This window comes from Letharia columbiana (genome assembly GCF_014066305.1).
Source record: "Letharia columbiana isolate WasteWater2 chromosome Unknown Sc0000079_s0, whole genome shotgun sequence".
NCBI lineage: Eukaryota > Fungi > Ascomycota > Lecanoromycetes > Lecanorales > Parmeliaceae > Letharia > Letharia columbiana.
In genome coordinates this window covers 19356-36826 of record NW_023501124.1, presented here as the reverse complement: position 1 = coordinate 36826, position 17471 = coordinate 19356, and the positions used below count along the sequence as shown (strand labels likewise).

The 17471-nt window shown below is 46.9% G+C and overlaps 7 protein-coding genes and 1 non-coding gene across 8 annotated transcripts; 4 read left to right on the top strand and 4 right to left on the bottom strand.

Annotated features, from left to right (window-relative positions):
* Positions 1 to 2219: 2219 nt before the first annotated feature.
* On the bottom strand, positions 2220 to 2359 carry HO173_012378. The gene has a single exon. It is a non-coding gene; the product is annotated as a tRNA-Leu (tRNA).
* Positions 2360 to 2560: 201 nt separating this feature from the next.
* Positions 2561 to 4081, top strand: HO173_012377 (uncharacterized protein; the record flags this gene model as incomplete). The annotated part of the gene is made up of 5 exons (XM_037314249.1): positions 2561 to 2581; positions 2637 to 2925; positions 2978 to 3244; positions 3298 to 3576; positions 3633 to 4081. The coding sequence occupies 5 exons, from the start codon at positions 2561 to 2563 to the stop codon at positions 4079 to 4081; spliced, it is 1305 nt and encodes a 434-aa protein (XP_037158861.1).
* A 169-nt stretch (positions 4082 to 4250) lies between these two features.
* HO173_012376 (uncharacterized protein) lies at positions 4251 to 4595 on the bottom strand (the record flags this gene model as incomplete). The annotated part of the gene is made up of 3 exons (XM_037314248.1): positions 4251 to 4319; positions 4376 to 4453; positions 4515 to 4595. The coding sequence occupies 3 exons, from the start codon at positions 4593 to 4595 to the stop codon at positions 4251 to 4253; spliced, it is 228 nt and encodes a 75-aa protein (XP_037158860.1).
* Positions 4596 to 4964: 369 nt separating this feature from the next.
* HO173_012375 (uncharacterized protein) lies at positions 4965 to 5797 on the top strand (the record flags this gene model as incomplete). Its single annotated transcript, XM_037314247.1, has 2 exons — positions 4965 to 5374; positions 5425 to 5797. The coding sequence occupies 2 exons, from the start codon at positions 4965 to 4967 to the stop codon at positions 5795 to 5797; spliced, it is 783 nt and encodes a 260-aa protein (XP_037158859.1).
* Positions 5798 to 6339: 542 nt separating this feature from the next.
* HO173_012374 (uncharacterized protein) lies at positions 6340 to 7074 on the top strand (the record flags this gene model as incomplete). Its single annotated transcript, XM_037314246.1, has 4 exons — positions 6340 to 6382; positions 6456 to 6497; positions 6654 to 6689; positions 6749 to 7074. The coding sequence occupies 4 exons, from the start codon at positions 6340 to 6342 to the stop codon at positions 7072 to 7074; spliced, it is 447 nt and encodes a 148-aa protein (XP_037158858.1).
* A 2071-nt stretch (positions 7075 to 9145) lies between these two features.
* On the bottom strand, positions 9146 to 13537 carry HO173_012373 (uncharacterized protein; the record flags this gene model as incomplete). The annotated part of the gene is made up of 4 exons (XM_037314245.1): positions 9146 to 9334; positions 10025 to 10606; positions 10702 to 12671; positions 12718 to 13537. The coding sequence occupies 4 exons, from the start codon at positions 13535 to 13537 to the stop codon at positions 9146 to 9148; spliced, it is 3561 nt and encodes a 1186-aa protein (XP_037158857.1).
* A 527-nt stretch (positions 13538 to 14064) lies between these two features.
* On the bottom strand, positions 14065 to 14442 carry HO173_012372 (uncharacterized protein; the record flags this gene model as incomplete). The annotated part of the gene is made up of 1 exon (XM_037314244.1): positions 14065 to 14442. One exon carries the CDS (start codon positions 14440 to 14442, stop codon positions 14065 to 14067), a length of 378 nt encoding a protein of 125 aa, XP_037158856.1.
* Positions 14443 to 15071: 629 nt separating this feature from the next.
* Positions 15072 to 15800, top strand: HO173_012371 (uncharacterized protein; the record flags this gene model as incomplete). The annotated part of the gene is made up of 1 exon (XM_037314243.1): positions 15072 to 15800. The coding sequence occupies one exon, from the start codon at positions 15072 to 15074 to the stop codon at positions 15798 to 15800; it is 729 nt and encodes a 242-aa protein (XP_037158855.1).
* Between the last annotated feature and the right edge of the window lie 1671 nt (positions 15801 to 17471).

The following is a 17471-nucleotide window of genomic DNA, read 5'->3' as shown; positions in this document are numbered from 1 at the left end:
TTATTATTATTATTAAAAAAGAATATTATAAAATTATTAGTTTATATATTAATATAATTAATAATAATAAGATACTTATAATAAAAAGAAGTAAACTACTAATATAATAAGATATATTATATTTATATTAATATTAATATTAACGTTATAGCGTTAAAATAAGTACTTATAAAAAAGACGTTAGAAGTTATAAAGAATAAAAATAAATAATTTAAAAGAGATTTTTATATTTTTTATCGTAGTACTAATATTAGTAAATAGTATTTAATAATATAGATAATAGCGATATAATAATATTTCGCTATTATCTATAAAACCGCGTTATCTAACTATCGTTATTATTTCTATTATTATTATTAATTAATAATCGAGAGCGTTATTATAGCAACATGTCGCTTTATCGAATATTTTCTTTAAATCTTTATAATAAAGATTATTATTACGTTATTTCGCTATAAATATAATACGCTATAAAAATAACGTTATCTATAAAAAAACTCTTCTCTCTTCTTTTATCTATTAAATTTTCGAGATTTTATTATAAATTTTTAAATCTAATATTATTCGCTATAGAGGCTATTAACTAGCGTTACGGGAATATTAATATTAAGCGTATTAATTTATTATAGATTATTATTAACTAGTATTATAAAAGTAATATTATTCTTAAAGATAGTATTAATATTATTATATAATATATTAGTTACGCGCCTATAACGTATAAGAATTAATTCTATCGCGTTATCGAAATAATATTATAATTTTAACGAATTAACTCTTTTCTCTTATTTCTCTATTAAGATTTAAAGATTTTTTAATAAGCGTTCTATTTTTATTTAAACGTCTAGGGATTAGAGCTTAGAAGAAGAGATAATTATTAGATCTAATACGTTATAAGCCTTAACGCTACTTACGCTAAGGCGCCGACATCGTATATTCTATATTAAGATCTCTTTTAGAGTTTAGTTTTAATAACGTATCTCGTATACTTAGAGACTTAACGAATATAGATCTACTTCGTATACTTCGAAGTTTTAGTATTTTTTAGAGATTAGTTCTACTATTAAATATACTATTAAATTCTATAACGATACTACGTCTTTTATAGTCTATATTCGCTAGCTAATCGTTAGTAAACTTTTTTTTTTTTATATTTTTTTTATATTAAATTAATTTTTTTTTTAAAAAAAAAGGGAGTTAGTTTTGTTTTTTTTTTTTTAAATAAAAAAATATTTATTTTTTTTTTTTTTTTTTTTTCTTTTTTTTTTTTTTTTTTTTTTTTTTTTTTTATTTTTTTATTTTTTTTTTTAGGATTAAGGGGAGTTAATTTTAATATAATATAATAAAAAAATTTATCTTTTTTTTAAATTATTTTTTTTTTTTTTTTTTATTAATTATTATTTTTTTTATAAATAATAATTTAATTAATTTTTTTTATTATAATAATATTATTTTTTATTTTTTATTAATTATTTAAAAAATATTAAAAATTTTATTTTTAAAATTTTTTATATTTATAGAGAAAAGATATTTTTTTTTTTTTTTTTTTTTTTTTAAAAAAAAAGGGTTTTAAAAAAAAAAGGGGGGAATAGGGAGATATTTGGGGGAGTTTTTTTTTTTTAAGGGAGAAAATGAGTAGAAAAAGGTGGTAAAGGGGGGGGTATTAGGCTCTTTAACTCTACGAAGCGAGTAAATAAGTATATACGTAGCTATATAAAGCATCGTCACTAGAAAAATGAAGCTATCCAAGAAAAAGGTCAGATTTATTAAAATGCCAAGCATACCAAGAGATTTAGCGCATGTGCAGGACTTTTGATGCCACCCTCCGTACAGAGATCGACAACCAAAAGTCCTGCACATGCGCTAGTGGCAAGCAACCAAAAAATTTAGCCAAAGAGCCTAGATTTCCTGGAAGTTCATAGACTGAACTTGGAACGGAGATTAGTTGAGCCTGATGGGTGCATGAACCCTCAAGCGGGTGCTAGGTACTAATCCCAAGCAACTCTAAGCGCATTGTCCAAGCAACGCTCGGGGCGGGGTGTTAGCACAGAGCTAGATCCTTTTCCTGGCGGGTGCAGGACCTTTGGTATCCATCTCTTTTCTAGAATTCTTCTTTACAAACCCAACAAAGTTAAACGCAATGTATATTTAGGATATTGGATTGAGATATCTTTCACGCACTTATTAGACGGTAAATCAAAGAAAGGAGGACAAAAAATTCCCTCGAGCCGGACTTGAACCGGCGACCTGTGGATAACTAATCGCTAACGTTACACTAATTCAATGTCAGTCAGTTTTACTCTGATTCAGACCAGGAAATAACTTACGTCCATCGCTCTTCCAGCTGAGCTATCAAGGGGCTTTTCATTTTACTTTCTATCTCACATCATATTGTACTTTTTGTGCGGCTTGGCAATCCTTCAATCCTTGGCGCGTTAGCCGAGCCGCGATAGAGTAGGCAACCCTGTCAGTTTGTTCAATATGTTACTTCATCTCCTACTCCAAAGACAGTCCTAGATATCTTAAGGCTTTTACAACAGTAGCGTTCATCATAATCCTCATGTCAGATTCGGAGAAACCTGTACGTTGCATTGGTAAGAAGTGATCAGAACTGGGTCCTCACTAACGAACAACAGAAGCCAAAGGCTCCACCAGAATCACCAACGACTGCGAAATCCTTAGACTTCGATGACGAGACTGCGGAGACAATATCATTTCCTCTAAAATCCCCTCTCTCAACAGAAAAGCCGAAGCCCGGCGCCGAGGAAGACTTTCCCCCTCCCAAGCCACCCCGTCCGTTGGCTCCAGAGCAACAAGCAGAGAACACTTTAAAAGAAGCTTTTCCCTCCATCGATGCTGCAGTTGTCAAAGCTGTCTTGCGAGCTAGTGGTGGGCGAGTAGAACCGGCTTTCAATGCTCTTCTAGGTATCTACGGTCAGGACTTCAGCTCGCTTTAAGGGATGCTGATGGTATTCAGGCATGTCAGATCCAGATGCCGCAGAGCCTGCTCCGCCGCCGCAACCTCCAAGGCCACAACGGGCGCCAACCGGCCCAACGTCTACAGAGGAAAGCCAGCTTGCAGCAGATGAGCGATACGCGCGGCAGCTTGCCGAGCACTACAATGGGGCTCCTGCTTATGGTGAAGGCCCGAGATCTGGATCAGGCAACCGAAGGCCACAGCAACGTGGGCCCCCGAGACAAGCAAGTGGATACGATCAAGACGACGGGCCCAGTTGGTTTGATGGTACGTTCACCCAAGACGGAGCAGATCTCGGTGGAGTCTAACGACCTGACTAGAGGAATTGCCCATTTTGAAGGACAACATTAAAAAAGGCTTTCTCGAAACACAATCGACAGTCAATAAATGGGTTAACAGCTTCAAGAAGAAGATCGATGGTGAAGGCGAAGACGATTTTCAACGTCGACCACCACAGCAAGGCTATCCAGCTCAGCAACAGTCCGATGGTAGGAGGAGCAGTGAATTTGGAAGGCGAAGTGCGGACCGCGAGCGATATGATGCCGATCCACAGGTGCTTGGAGATGATTTTGCTGGCCTCCAAATGAGAGATAATGAGGGTATGTTGTAACAATGTCCAACACACTGGACAATTGAAGGCTAATGGATGTGGCAGCCCAACGGCGCTCGAGCCGTCCTTTGGCAAACCCCGATCTTTTCAAACCAACACCGCCCCGGCCTCAGTCGACTCAATCAGGCCGCCGAGTCTCATTTCAAGAAGGCCCACCAGAAGAGATTGACATTCATTATCCCAAGTCGCCTGATCCAACCAACCGCCCGTCATCTGGCACCGGAGGCAAATCCAGTAAGTGGCAGCCACTTGCTCCCGTAGACCCTAGTCCCGTGGCAGACCATGATCCCTTCAGCCTAGGCGACAGCGATGATGAAGAAGCCAAGAAGAAGGATGTCAAGGCAGACGATAGTGGACGACTGAAGCAGGCAGCGGCGGAGGCCATGTCAGACGATATTGGTTCCTCAGGCGAAAAGGAGCTCGAGCCTCAGGAAAGATCTGGGAGTCTGAAGACGAAGGATAAGGAAACCGAGACTTTGGTGGGCAAGCCTTAATGTTATATCAAGGTTTGGTCTGTAGATAGAGATGACGCATTTTGCTCCGAGCGTAGAGCACAAACATACATATATCATGCATTTGATTTCTTATCATAAACGAAACGCCATTCTCGGGTATCATCCTATGCCATCCCTTATGACTTCATCCCATATGCAGTATCGACCGCTATCCAGACCCTAGGCTGCCTTGCTGCTGAACCTTTGCGCCCTCTTTCCTCAGTTCATGGATCACGGTCTGTATATAATCCCATCAGCGATAGAGATTCCAAATACCAGAAGCTCATCACGCACCGCCAGCGCTTCAGGGTTGACGCCATTCTCGATCAAGGATACACAAAGAGACAGTGTGCTACGGTCCAGATGTGTGTTCTGTGGACCACGGTGTTAGCTCACGCGACTTGGGGACAGAGGGAGGAAAGCTTCTAGTTACAAGCAGGAGAGAGATCTCCGAAAGGATATCAATTACTTCTCGCGCAGCTTGGCGCTTGGATGCCAATTCGACGCTCGGCATTCTGCTTGGGACGACTGGGGTTTACGGAGCTTGAGATGTGTAGTTCTAGTAGTAGGCAATCACCTCGGCTGGGTGACCACGTGACCTACTCGTATGCGAACTCCGAAACTTGTTGCCTCCCGGTGTTTATCGGATAGCGAAAGTTCCGTTAACTTGCAAATCCTACTGAATACGAGTAGCGATGCCAGAGCTATCTAATGTATTTGGACCAATTAAATTTGAGCCACTCACTCTATATAGTGACTACTGAAACGGACAGCTAGAAAGCGTTGCAACGGTGCCAATTCGAGTTTGACCTCTAGGCATCCTCAAAATGCGACCAAATCATGGGCTTCAATCCTCTTCTACAATTGCAACAACGCTCTCGCCATGCCGGTCCTCTTGCTCGGAGCTACTGGGAACCTTGGATCGCGCCTACTGCCTGCTCTCCTTGCTCACAGACAGAAAGTCGTCGTCTATGTCCGAAATGAGCTGAAACTCAGAGAATCGATACCTTCATCCATTCTGTCCCAGGTCACTGTTGTCAACGGTGACGCGACAGATTCAACAAGCATTAAGAATGCTCTGGTTGAAAATGAATGTGATAGCCTCATCAACAGCGCTGGCCAAGCCTCCGTTCTGCCATGGTCAGAGCCTCAAATGCAAGAGATCATAAAAGCCGTAGCTACTGGAGCTGTCGACGCAAGCAAGGAGCTTAATCGCCCGATCAGAGCTTGGTTCATGGGTGGCATGTCGGTCTTAGACTTTCCTGGTATGGAAGGCATTCAACTGATGAAATAGTATGTCGCCCCTCTCGATTCCTGCAGTACCTTAGCTGACTCCAGTCCAGTATCCCACTCTTCACGGAACACAATCTCACATATATCTACCTGTCCAAGCAGAAGAATCTCCAATGGTCGATGTTTTGTCCTAGTAACATGATACCCGCCAGCAAGACTGTCACCCTTCTTGACGCACCTCGTGGCAATCCACTGAATGCTTCGGCTGATGTGCCACCTGGTTTCCAGAATTCATACTTCCATAACATTCCATATTTGGGCCCGATCATCAGTAGTGTCGGCAATGCACCAAAATATGGTACAACCTTGGAGGACTGCGCAGACTTCATCGCAGCAGATTTGGAGAAAAAAGATACAAGATTCGTGGGACATAGAGTTGGTGTCATTGACGCTGGCACCGCAGGCAAGGGCAAGACCGAATGAGCAATGATCCCCATCTGTCCTGAATCAGTCGCCGGCGCTAGCATACTACATTTGATCCAATCATTGTCTGACTCCCATGAATGTGCAAGAGTTGTGGTCGATTCGGTCTTCTGAGTTGGCATCACAAATCGCAGGCTTCTAGCGACCTGCGTTCACGCGTTCTTGTGGCCCTGTTGGTCTTCCTCAAGGGTAATGCTCCTATAAATCATTCCTTATAGGTACTTCGTTCTGTCGAAACTGTCAGAAAGAAGACTGGTAGAATTCTTTTTGGTCATTACCTAACCATTCTCCACTACTGCCCCTCTATGCTTCGGATCTTTCCAACTTTCCCTTTGCTGTTCCTTGCTTAGCGACTGCAGGATAATGTCTTGCATTCAGTATGGAACGTGACTCCTCGTCCAATCAGTGCGAAACGTACTGATGCAGCTCGGCCCGATCCTTGTTGTTTCAATGAGTATATAGGATGGTCTCCCAGGACTTCTTGACTTTCACCTTCCTCGCCTCGGAATTATCACTGCACAGCACCGCACAGAAAGCGCACAATGGCAGAGATATACTATGAGCCCACGGGCTGCAACTGTGATGGTGCGGACTACTACACACCCTACCCTTCCCTACCATTATAAGGTATGGACCGCCAACAGCTCCCACTATTTAGGTACTTCCTACTCTCAAACCGATATCAATGCGGCTGCCTCCCGTACGTATATCTCTGAAACGATCCATCTTGTTTGATATTTGGATTGAGTCAAGACATTTTTCGCGAGCGACCAAGAGGACCTTCCCACTCCCGGGACCGTTCTTGAAACTTCATGTCCTGCCTCGAATTGGTAATGCTGACTCCAAATCTACGCAGAGGCCCTCTCCCTCGCGTCCAAGGGCCAGACCCTCGGTCCGTCGTAACGCTCAGTATCGCCCCACCCCAACTCCGACTGATACAAAGTGAATCAGGCAGGGACAAATACCCCCACGCCTACAATGACTACGAGCACTTCAGCTTCCCGCATGCCTCGAAGCCCTACCTGGAGTTCCCCATCGCGGCCGGAAGCGTGTATGACGGTTCCTCACCTGGCGCCGACCGTGTCGTGATCGGGAGCATCGCCTCCGATTATTCGAGTGCCGTATACTGCGCAGTCATCACGCACGATGGACAGCGCGCGAATGGCTTCGCCGAGTGCTCGGACGATACCATGAACCCGAGGGGTAAGGGCGACTACGAGGGGCAGGAGCGGAAGGGACATCATCATCGAAGATTGTTGGACAAGATTGAGCTGTAGGGCGAGAGATGCGTTGGATGCCATCATGCTGTTGCCGGGAGCTTTTGGACCGATGGTGCTACCTTACTGTGGAAGGAAGTCGGGAGCATAGAGTTAGAATCGGCATGGTAGATCAAAGACTGATACAGCGCATTGTCAGACAAATCCTCTATCCTCCTCGACAGCTCACCATCTGGCATGTCGTGAACGCTTCGTGTTTGTGCGAATGAAGCAACGGAACGGCCATGCCTCTAGTGACGCTAACCTCTCAAGTCTCCTTGCCAAGAGCGGAACCCACTTCAGACGCTTACAAATCCACAGCTCTATTTTTATAACGAGCCTGCCAGCTAGTGATACAATCCATGAACATATGTTGAGAAGAATTTCCTATGCTGGCAACGGTGGATTTCAGAAAGTCTTGTCCTTGAAGTACAGCAGCTGCTGCTTTTGTGTCCCGTTCATGTCACTAGTAGTTCTGCCGCATTCTACGCCTTTTGTTCGTATCTGTGTTTCAGATGGAACCCGAAGCCCACCAAAATTATACTAGCTGGAGAGAAAGGAGAGGGTGAAGCGAAGAGAGCGATGTTCTCTCGAGAAATATGGGAGAATTCCACTGTGGTCCGGCTCTGTGGGAAGAATATGATGCATGTTGTCCGTAACTTATCGAAATTCAACTATAAAACGCAGCGTGGAGCGTCTACCAAGGGAACAGGATCGAAAGATCCACAATTTGACTAGCTGAATGCAACTTTACATCGCGTTCTTGTCTCAGAGCTGCGGTGTACTATCGACCATCAAACGTGACCGCAAGACCGACGAGCCTGTGACGCTTGTTGGATCGGACGTGCCAATCGATAGGAGATCCAGGCGCTGTGGTCGTCGACATGAAAGAATCTCGACTTCCGCCCGATGCGGTGATCAGACGCCGACGACTGGTCCGGACAGCAGGGAGCGTAACCCGCAAAGACCGAAGCGATCATCCAGGGAAGTCGCGTTTAAAGATAAACCCCGGGGCAAGCAGTAAGGAAGTCGATGGAAAGACCAACGCTGGCTAAGAGTCTAGCGTGATCCTGGACGACGAGTCCGAACGTATCGCATTGGAACGCTTTCTGTGAAAAGGAACGTTGTCGTAGCGGTACTCGTCGCCAAAAGGATAGCTGAAGTCTCCGACAGCTAAAACTTGGAGGCTCGGCAAGTCCTCGAGGTCCGAACGCCCACTCGGCGAATCCAATTATACGGTGAGCTCACGGGGCGTGCTGCCTGATGCCACTAAATTCAGGCTCGCTGAAAGATGAGACGGAACTCGTCTCCGAGTCTGCGTCGTTCTCCCTGTCCCACCCTGCTCGTCGACCCATTCAGTAAAGTCGAGCGTGGCATCCTCCCCTTCGATCCAAGCAGCTGCGTGCATCTTCAAGAGCTCACACTTGGGGCCGAAGACGTAAAGATCGTCGTACCCAGGGGCAGATCTGATATGCAGGAGTTCGAGGGCTTAGGCGGCCGCATCCGACCGGATGTTGCTTCTCTGCATCAATGAGCACGCAGATCAGTGAGAATAATACTCGCTGCAATCATTAAACTCGGACGCGAATGGCTTCATACCAACTCGCCGAGGTCACAGGAGAGACCTAGACACTTCGGGTCTGCTTGCATAACCTGCATCGAGGATCCCCAAATCACTTTGCCATCGGACCAGTCTCTACGACGAGAAGAGGATATATCGGAAGCTGGGGCGTATGAGACAACAGCAACTGAAACCAAGAAAAGAGACAAGGATGAATTCTATTCCTTGGAAGCTGGAAGACGGGATGAGGTCACAGGATCAGCCGGCGAAAGCTTTGATGTTGTACAGACCGTTTCCCGACCTTGTCCTGTCTAGCTAAAACCTCTACGATGGACGTAGCCACCTTCAAAGAGATCATGCGATCTAGTCCACTAGCCTTTCCAGTGAAAGCCCTACCTATCTCAAAAAGCGGTATCCTGTTTTCACGCGTGGTCGGAAAGCAGATTATCGCTTGGGGCACCGGTCGAGTCACGATTGGAGATGCCCTCGATTGGCAGGGTGTGTCTCGTCAGTACGTCAGGCTCGGAACTTTCACGCGGTGTCTCGCCGCTCTTCACGCCAGTACTGGAGTCCTAACAACGCATGGCCCAGTCTATCTAGATGGGTAGGAGCCTTTGTTCCTAAAACAATCTCTTGTCCCCCATTACCAGACCGGAAGCTCAAGCTGAACTTATGACATCCGAAACAGGAGACGTCTTCCAACAAGATGACTCCCCTCACCTATAAACCTTATCAGTACGGACACAAAGCACCCTCCCCCGGCGCCCTTCAAGATGCGCACTTATCAATCTCATACAGCAAATCTCCCCTGCCTTGTCATGCACATACGCCTGCGATCTCTACCCCAGCCGCGGAAAATTTCAAGGCTCAGCATTGTATCTCCAAGTTTACATTAGTGATGAAGCAAGACGTAGGTCGAAACGCACAAAACAATACCACTCTCAGTCGATGGATAGAGTACTCCTCAATGTACCTTCCTGCCCACATCTTGGAGATTGATACTCTGGCGGAACAGTCATTGACGCATCACTGTTGTCCAGGGACAGTGAGAATGAGGCTGAATAGCTCTCAACGACACCGTTCAAGGGGATTCATTCAAAGGACAGATGCTTTACCCATCATTAAGAAAGAGTGATAGAAGCATACTAGAGCGTGCGAAGACAGTATTCAAGTACCAATGAGACCGTTACATGTAGCTGGACAGGATCAGGTGTCGAAGTTCTCTCGACTCTGCGCTAATTAATTTAACGTTTTTGATATGTCAAGCCATCTCTCCAGCAAAGATTATCAAACCCTCAGTCAAGGTACAATTCATCCGACTTTGAGGTCATCGACCAAGCAGCCTCTGTTTTCAGACGCAAAGCAAGCGCAAGAGCGAAGCACTAGCTGACCGCTGATGGCCTAACGAACCAACCCTGTCAGTTGCCGACTCAACCTATCCCAGGCTTCATCGCAGCTTGCAAGTTCATTCGTATCTGCTACCACCATATTTAACAAATCTTCTCGAACCCCCATGTCTGTCATCACTTTCATGATTCGACGGGCAAAGTTCGGGTCATTCGTAGCCCAGGACCAAGGTGCCGAGGCCGCAACAATACTGGGTCCGCTCATGCCTTCGACAAAAGACTTCATGATAAGCCTAGCGATAGTCTGCAGTGTTACTAGACTCTTCGGATTCAATGAGTGTCCCGGAATCTGCCCTTCGACAATTTGAATTGGGCCCTCGGTGTGCACAAATTGACTGTTGGGCTGCACAATGAGGACGAGATCGCCGGGAGGAGAGAGTGTAACGTGTCGGATGGAGATGTTCCAGTGGTTTGGCACGAGCCCAGATGGTGCTCGGGCGGGGCGGGGAAGAGCATTGAAGTTAAAGATGAGATCTTGTGGCCTGTAAGTACCAAGAAATTTCTGCATTTCCTCCGCTGCGACTTTGAGTTGTGGCCCGATCATGGGAGCCGGCGCGCCTCGTGGGGCGCTCTCACGAATTGATGCCTGTTGATGGGGTCAGTGTGCTACAACTGGTGAAGTCTTCGGACCCTGTCGGCCATATTGTGACTAGGAGTACGAAAAGCGCAAGGGAGACGTACCAGCTCGTTGTTCTCCTCCAATAATTGCATCACTACCCAAGTCAATGTCTGATCAGCGCTGTCCTCGGTGGGTACCCTCGGGTAAGCAATCTGGACTTGTAACTCCAGTTGCTGACGAATGGTCTTCAGCAGCTTGGCACATTGCTTGGTCAGGGTGACGTAGTCGAATTGTAGGCGCTGAGTGACTCGGGGCAGATTGGCCTCCAACATGGCAAGAAACTGCAGATTCGTGAGAGGTCGCTTCCACGCATCCCGTTCTTTCCTTGAGGCTCTCGGTCCTGGGTTCCTAATAAGGCTGTCCAGCTTTACTAGACAGATCTCCAGGGATGACTTCTTCTCGAAGTATTGGCGAAAGATGCTTGACATCTCGGTGACCTTCAATTTGGTCCCGTTGGCTCCTTGCCGGATTCGTATTCTATCATTGTTGGTACGGTTTCTAGGATTTCGAGAGAAATTGCTCGTCGATAAGCCCAAGGCCAGAGCGAAACGAATGAAGAACTCGTAGGCTGATAGAGGAAGATAACCGGCAAACAAAGCGTCCATGTGCAAGTCGATCAGCTCTTCCATCTCTGGCCAAGTCTTCGAGATGCTGGACGTTTGTCGCAATGCATTGTAAAGATGCGCGGTAGGCCATATGCTCTTGTGCCAGTTGCAAAGACTAATGCCAGAGGCTTCGAAGTCCGTGAGCATACTGAACGACACTAGTCCGCAGTAGATTGGATTCGTTGTAAGCAGAAAGTTAAGATCTTCTGATGGCTGGATCGGCTTTATGTTCAGCTTTCTCGCGGTCTCCTCATGTTTCGGGTCTACGGGTCCCTCATCTGGTAATTTACCTGCGTCCACCAATTGTTTTCTCAACTGCTGGTGGAATTCGGGGTCACGGACATCAGCACCTTCGGGAACTCGATGTACATTCATTGACACATTGCTGAATTTCGGGTTCTTGGGAGGCCTTGTCATGGAAGCTCGCAGTCTCTCTGCCCCGGAACCCTCAGATATATCTGCCTGCTGCGGCGAAGGTCCATGCTGCGGCGATCTATCTGGCCTGAGGTCTTGGAAAGGCTCTTCGTTGTCGGAAGCACTCCTAGAAATCTGGTGCTCCTTGAGCTTTGGAAATGCATTTGTAGGAGTATCGAGGATCCAATACATTGATGTCATTTTGATCCGCATGACGACGTCCACGTCCCTCTCATGCCACCGCTCGCCAGTACCTCCGACATCCCACGCTCCGTTGACTGCTTTCAGGTTCATGATCTTATCGATTTCACTGGTGGTCCGCAAAAGGTCTTGGTGACCTCTTTTCACATCGTCCCCCAAGATGTCTTGAATATCAAGAAAGACTTGAGCTTCAAAAACCAGCGCGACACTGAGAACACCCTTCTTCGTCAGCCTATCGAGGCTTTCGCTGAATTCGTCCTCTAGAGGTGGTGGAGTGAATACTTGTCTCCCAGCTTCCCTCCATGTGTTCCATAGCTGCCTATCAATGATAAACCTTGATAGAGTCAAGTCTTCCTGCTCTTTCTTGTCCATCTCCGGCGTTCCAAGCAAATCGGGCCGCGAAATGTAGCTAAATCTTAGAGGGGGGCAAGGCACAGGATATGAGAGCTCACAGTCTCTGGGGAGATCGGCCATGAACGTGAATTTCATCAAGATCCGTGCCGTTGACAGATAAATAAAATCGTCGAAGGGCGTGATTCGCAAGCTCTCATTGCTGTTCAGACGAGCTTCAGGGCAAACTCCCTGTTGGAAGGCGTCGGCATAAAAGACTATGATGGCAATCGAATCCCAAGATCGTTTTCTGTTGAAGACCTTTGGGGCTTGGGCAATGAGGTCTTCCTCAGCTTGCCGTACCAGGTCGAAGGCAGCATTTGTTGTTATAGCCGCGGTGTGAAGGTCACATTTCCTGGCTTTGTATTTGCACCACAGCTCATTGACAAATTCTTGTGTGCGATGAAGGTCCTCGAAGAAGCCTAGTGAGCGTTAGCCTTGCCAAGCGAGAGATGAAGCGACACTGACAGAAGATAATGAATGCCAACTCTTCATCAAATTCGTCCTCGTCTTCGAGCTCATACACGGCGACCACGGGTTCACCTTTCGAGGCCTTCGTCTTTTGCGCCACGTTCACCGCAGCAGCTACTTCAGAGAACTCCGCAGAATCGACATCCGGGCTTTCTTCCACCTTGAGCGCTGCGAAGCGGTTTGTAACGCTAGCAGTTCCTTCAAGCGAGGGTTCGTCGTGCTTCCGATGCTTTTGGGCAGATCCTTCGGCTTCCACACAGGGCTCCAGTATCTTCAGGGATTGTTTCAGGATTTCGATAAAGTGAATATGCTGCTTGTCAGCGTATTTGTTATGCACACCAGACTTCTGAAACCATTCAGAGCATCTTTGACGGGCTCCAATAGCGCGCTCGACAACACTTCGGAGGCTTGCGGGCATCTGAACGCGTGATGTCTCGTGAGATTGTGTAACAGCTTCTGCTTGACGAAGCAACTCCGCTGTGGTGATAGTGTATTTGACAGTGGACGGCGCCTGTGATTCTGAAGTGTCAACATTTACTTTCTTTGCTTTGTCGGCGGCATCCTTGACGGCTTTCCGTTCCTTGCCTTTCAGGCGACCGATCGGTGGCAGAGCCGACTCAGGAGTTGCTGCCTTTGGGATCTCTGAGCACCCAATCGGTGCCTGAGGCTTTGTTGGCCCAAGTTGCTCGGAGTGTCGACGCTTCGTCGCTTCTGGCTTGTAGCCACACGAAGCGGCCGCCTTTGCAAGCCATGTTGTGAAGAGGGCAGTGTCCTGCTTGTACCTCTCATACGACCCAGCCAGAAAATCTGGAAGCATATTGGGAAAGTATGGTGCGAGAGTAACACGTTGAATGGAGCTTTTGTTCACAACTTAACGCGTTGGCGGCTGTTAAGCCCAAACTGTTTGTTTCATAATCTGTAACTTTGGCTGAGTAGCAAACTTCGTAACTTTTGTACTGGAATATCTTCGTAGTCAGTAATGTAAATTATGTATGTTTTATGCTTTCTATAATCTTAAGATTTAGCCTATCTATTAAGGTAATATCTAGGTAAAGTATTGAGTGAAAAGTTTTCGGCGGAGAAACCACTGTTTTAACTTTTAAGAAGTGTTAGAAGTGTTTTTTTGCGGCTGTCGGTGTCAGAATGGTTCCATAAATCTTAACGGTGCATGTGGGTCCACTCGACTCGAAACCAGGACATATTTTCTGCGTCTCAAAACGAGCAGCCAACAAGAGCTTTGTGTAACGCGTAATGCTGGAACTGGCTATCAACCCTTACTGCAACCAGTGCAGACGGCAAGTCCTCGCACCTGGAGTCCCGCCCTCTCCATCAATAGCCCTCCCCTCACATCCCCGTCTTCTCCTTCAACTCCCCAATTTTCTTTGAAGCGTCGGTTTTACCCATGTTACCGGTCTCTACCTTCTCGCCAGCCTCTCTTGCCATAGCCGCAATGTATCCTGTCTGCTTCCCCGTAGCCTGATCCTCCCCGGTGCTCCAGCTATCAGGATTCTGAATTGGCTCTCCAGCAGTAGCACCCGGGTTCTTGGTCTCGGCGTTCTTGAGCTCGTTGATTTTCGAGGACGCCTCTGATTTGTTCATGCTAGAGGGATCAATCTGGGCGTCTTTATCGGCTGCAAGAGTGGAGAGGAAGGCCTTTTGCTTCTCCGTAGGGGCGTCGTTGCCCGTAGCCCATTGAGAAGGCTTGTCGAGTTGGGAGGTCATTCTGAAAGAGCTGTCGTCGAGGTCTGGAAGTCATTATCAGCGTGGTTAGAGACATTTTGCAAAAGAAGGTACCTTCAGAGTGGCAGGCCCGCTACATTAAAGACAGTTGGTGGTGGATAAGTAAGGGTGATTTGCGCGGGTATAGCTTTTGTAGGAAGCAGAAGTCATTGTTTACAAGCAAGCATGCGCGGAAAGCGCGAAGAACGTGTTTTAATGACATCAACACTTGAACGACGACCGGACTTCGTGACGGAGACGAATATCATCGGGATTAGTTTCAACTGGTGCAAATTGGGACTAGCGTCAGGATTGTGGCGGTTCGGAGCGCTAAGCCTATCTGAGGTCCTGAATGTTTTCAACCTTGAGAACTCTTTCAATTGGATGTTATTGAACGCTGGAAGCCGTGGAGGAGTTCCATTCAGGATTCAAGGTTGATGGTATTCAAAACCTCAAATAGGCTTAGCGCTCCGAACCGCCAAGCCTGCTGGTCTGCTAAGGTATGGGTCATGATAGCACCATGTTGTATCCCTATCTCTATTGATGAGCCTGTGACGCTGTGATCCTTTATTCTCGACTTCCCGAGCAACGTAATGAATCGCTTCCGCAGAACCTTCAATCGCAGGCTCAATATGGCACACCAACCGTCGCCAGCCCCTCCAATTCAGCTAGCAGTCCCTACAAGATGGACAACTCAAGATTCCAACCTCGCTCTTCTCGAATGCCTCTCGATGGCAACACCAACAAGACCAGCTCTGCCTGCTGAGCTCATCCTTCAAATACTCCGCCACCCGACTCGCTGGGTTCGTCTTTACAGCATCAGTCACCCTCCTTCGGTAGAGGCTGGTAAACCGATCGTCGTAAGCGTCAACAAACCTACTGGCATACCCATTTTATATACACGTCCCTTCTCCGCACAAGAGGTCGCGCTATTGAGGCAAGTCGTGTTCACGTTTCGCAGCAGAGATCAGGGCTTCAGTTCCGATCCGGACCAGGGCAGCTGGAGCTGGTTCGAAGCTAGCCTGGCGCAATTTCCCGGTACCGACGAAGATGGACAAGGCGAACTCCATAATGCGGCTGCGTGGACCGGCTCTTATGGATGGGTCGGGGAGTGGATGGAGCGACACAACAAGCGGCTGGAGAAGCAACCGAGGTACAAGATACAAACGAACAGGCACGCTTCAATGGAACCCGAGGAATACACGATCGAGCTTACAGATGAGCATGAGTTGGTGCAGCGGGTCCAAGAAGGGGATAGGGTCGTTCTTTGGGCGTGCGCTTGCTTCCCACAATGGGAGAACCGGGTTTATGAGGCTAAGATTACTGTACTGGGTATGGATGACCTGACGATGGGAAGGTGATCAATAACGAAACATGAGCGGGCAACTACGAGTACTGATTCAGCTTTACTCCTTTCATTTTGTTCCTTGTCAGAGCAGAAGATGACACACACGAAGGGCCGAACGATACGAAGCGTTCCTACAAATCAATGAACATGAATGTGAGAAACATTTGCATAGAAGACATGCAACCAGAATCGTAAACCTTGATCAAAATACGCCCTTCAACTGGCACGAGAGGATCGTTCTTATGAAGCGCATCTCAAAAATACCTTGGGTTGCTTTAATTGTCTGTGGTAAGATGTTTTCTAGAGGTCCAACCGTAACAACGGCTTCTTGCCCCGATTACGTACTCAATGCAACGAAATCTGGCCACGACGCAGACCGAACGCATGCTGATACCGTTGTAGCAGCTGCATCTAAGTTCGAGGACTCTCAGACATCGTTGTTCTTTGATCACTATTGAACCGCATGATAACGGAATGACGAGAGAGTTCTCGTATCTTCAGGTTATGACCTTGGGGTCTAAGTTCTGACTTTCCTGACTCCAAAAGGGGCAGAATCATTCCTGTCATAGTGAACGCTCAACCCTGTACGTGAGAAGAAAATGATTGGAAATCAAGAGCATTGACTCGGAAGTCCAGTGGCTTACGCCATGATTGGCAGATCGCTGGAGAATCCTCTGACCACGGAAAGGTGGGGCCGGAGTCACTCTCTAAGACTTCCCCTGAGTCACACTGTTTGCAGTGACCCACTTCGCTCAACATCCTCTCCAATCTTAATCAAGGTCCACGACTCTTGTCCCGGCCTTTGGGTCTGATTGAGGTCCATTACAAACGCTTGTTAGTCAATAATTAATCAGGGGTAGAAGTTGCCTGGGAAGTCATGTACCGCTGTCACGCTGTAGTAGCCACCGCCGCTTCCGTGGACAAGATAACACTATCCACGGAGGCAATGTTGACCTAGATGTTGCCATCCAAACCATTTGGGCAGGTGAGGAGGTGAAGAGGTGTGGAAAGATGAAGCTCTCATGACTTCAAATTGGGTCATGCTCGAAAGTGAAGGCCCCTTATCAGTGGCGACTAAGGCCGCTTCGGTAGACTGCAGACATTTGACTTGTTATTCCGAAGTAGCTGAAGGGACGGTGCAACCAAACAGATTGACTTGTCCCCTCATATTTTGACAGAGGAAGGAAGTTAAGGTCCAAGCCAAATCCCTGTGCCTGACTAATTTCTGCGGGAGTTAGGAGGCAGCGGCGCAGCTCAAGCGGTGTATTCGACCTGATTGGAGATATTTCAACCCCAGCTGCCACACTTTCGGGGAACGTTCCAGAAGAAGGCGCAAGAATTTGCCCCCCCAAAAATAGGGCGTTTACTGGGCGAGTATCCTCCGGTTGAGGGCCTAGGCCGAAAAGGGGAGTTCGGATGCAGGTACTTGTGAGGCTTCCAGACTTAGCATCAGATCATAGACGCGGAAACAAGGGGCAAAGTTTTCATGTTTTTTCTTTACAATATAAGAAAAAAGGGCGCTTTGATTTCAGATACTTCGCATGCTGCGCTGGGAAAGCAACAGATATCAACAAATGGAGGTGTCTGAATGGCAATGCCACTCGGAAAGGATGAGGTTATCATCTAGCGTGAATATCCGTATTCTAGGGTGAGAGATCAACAGCCTTGATCGACTTGCATTGCT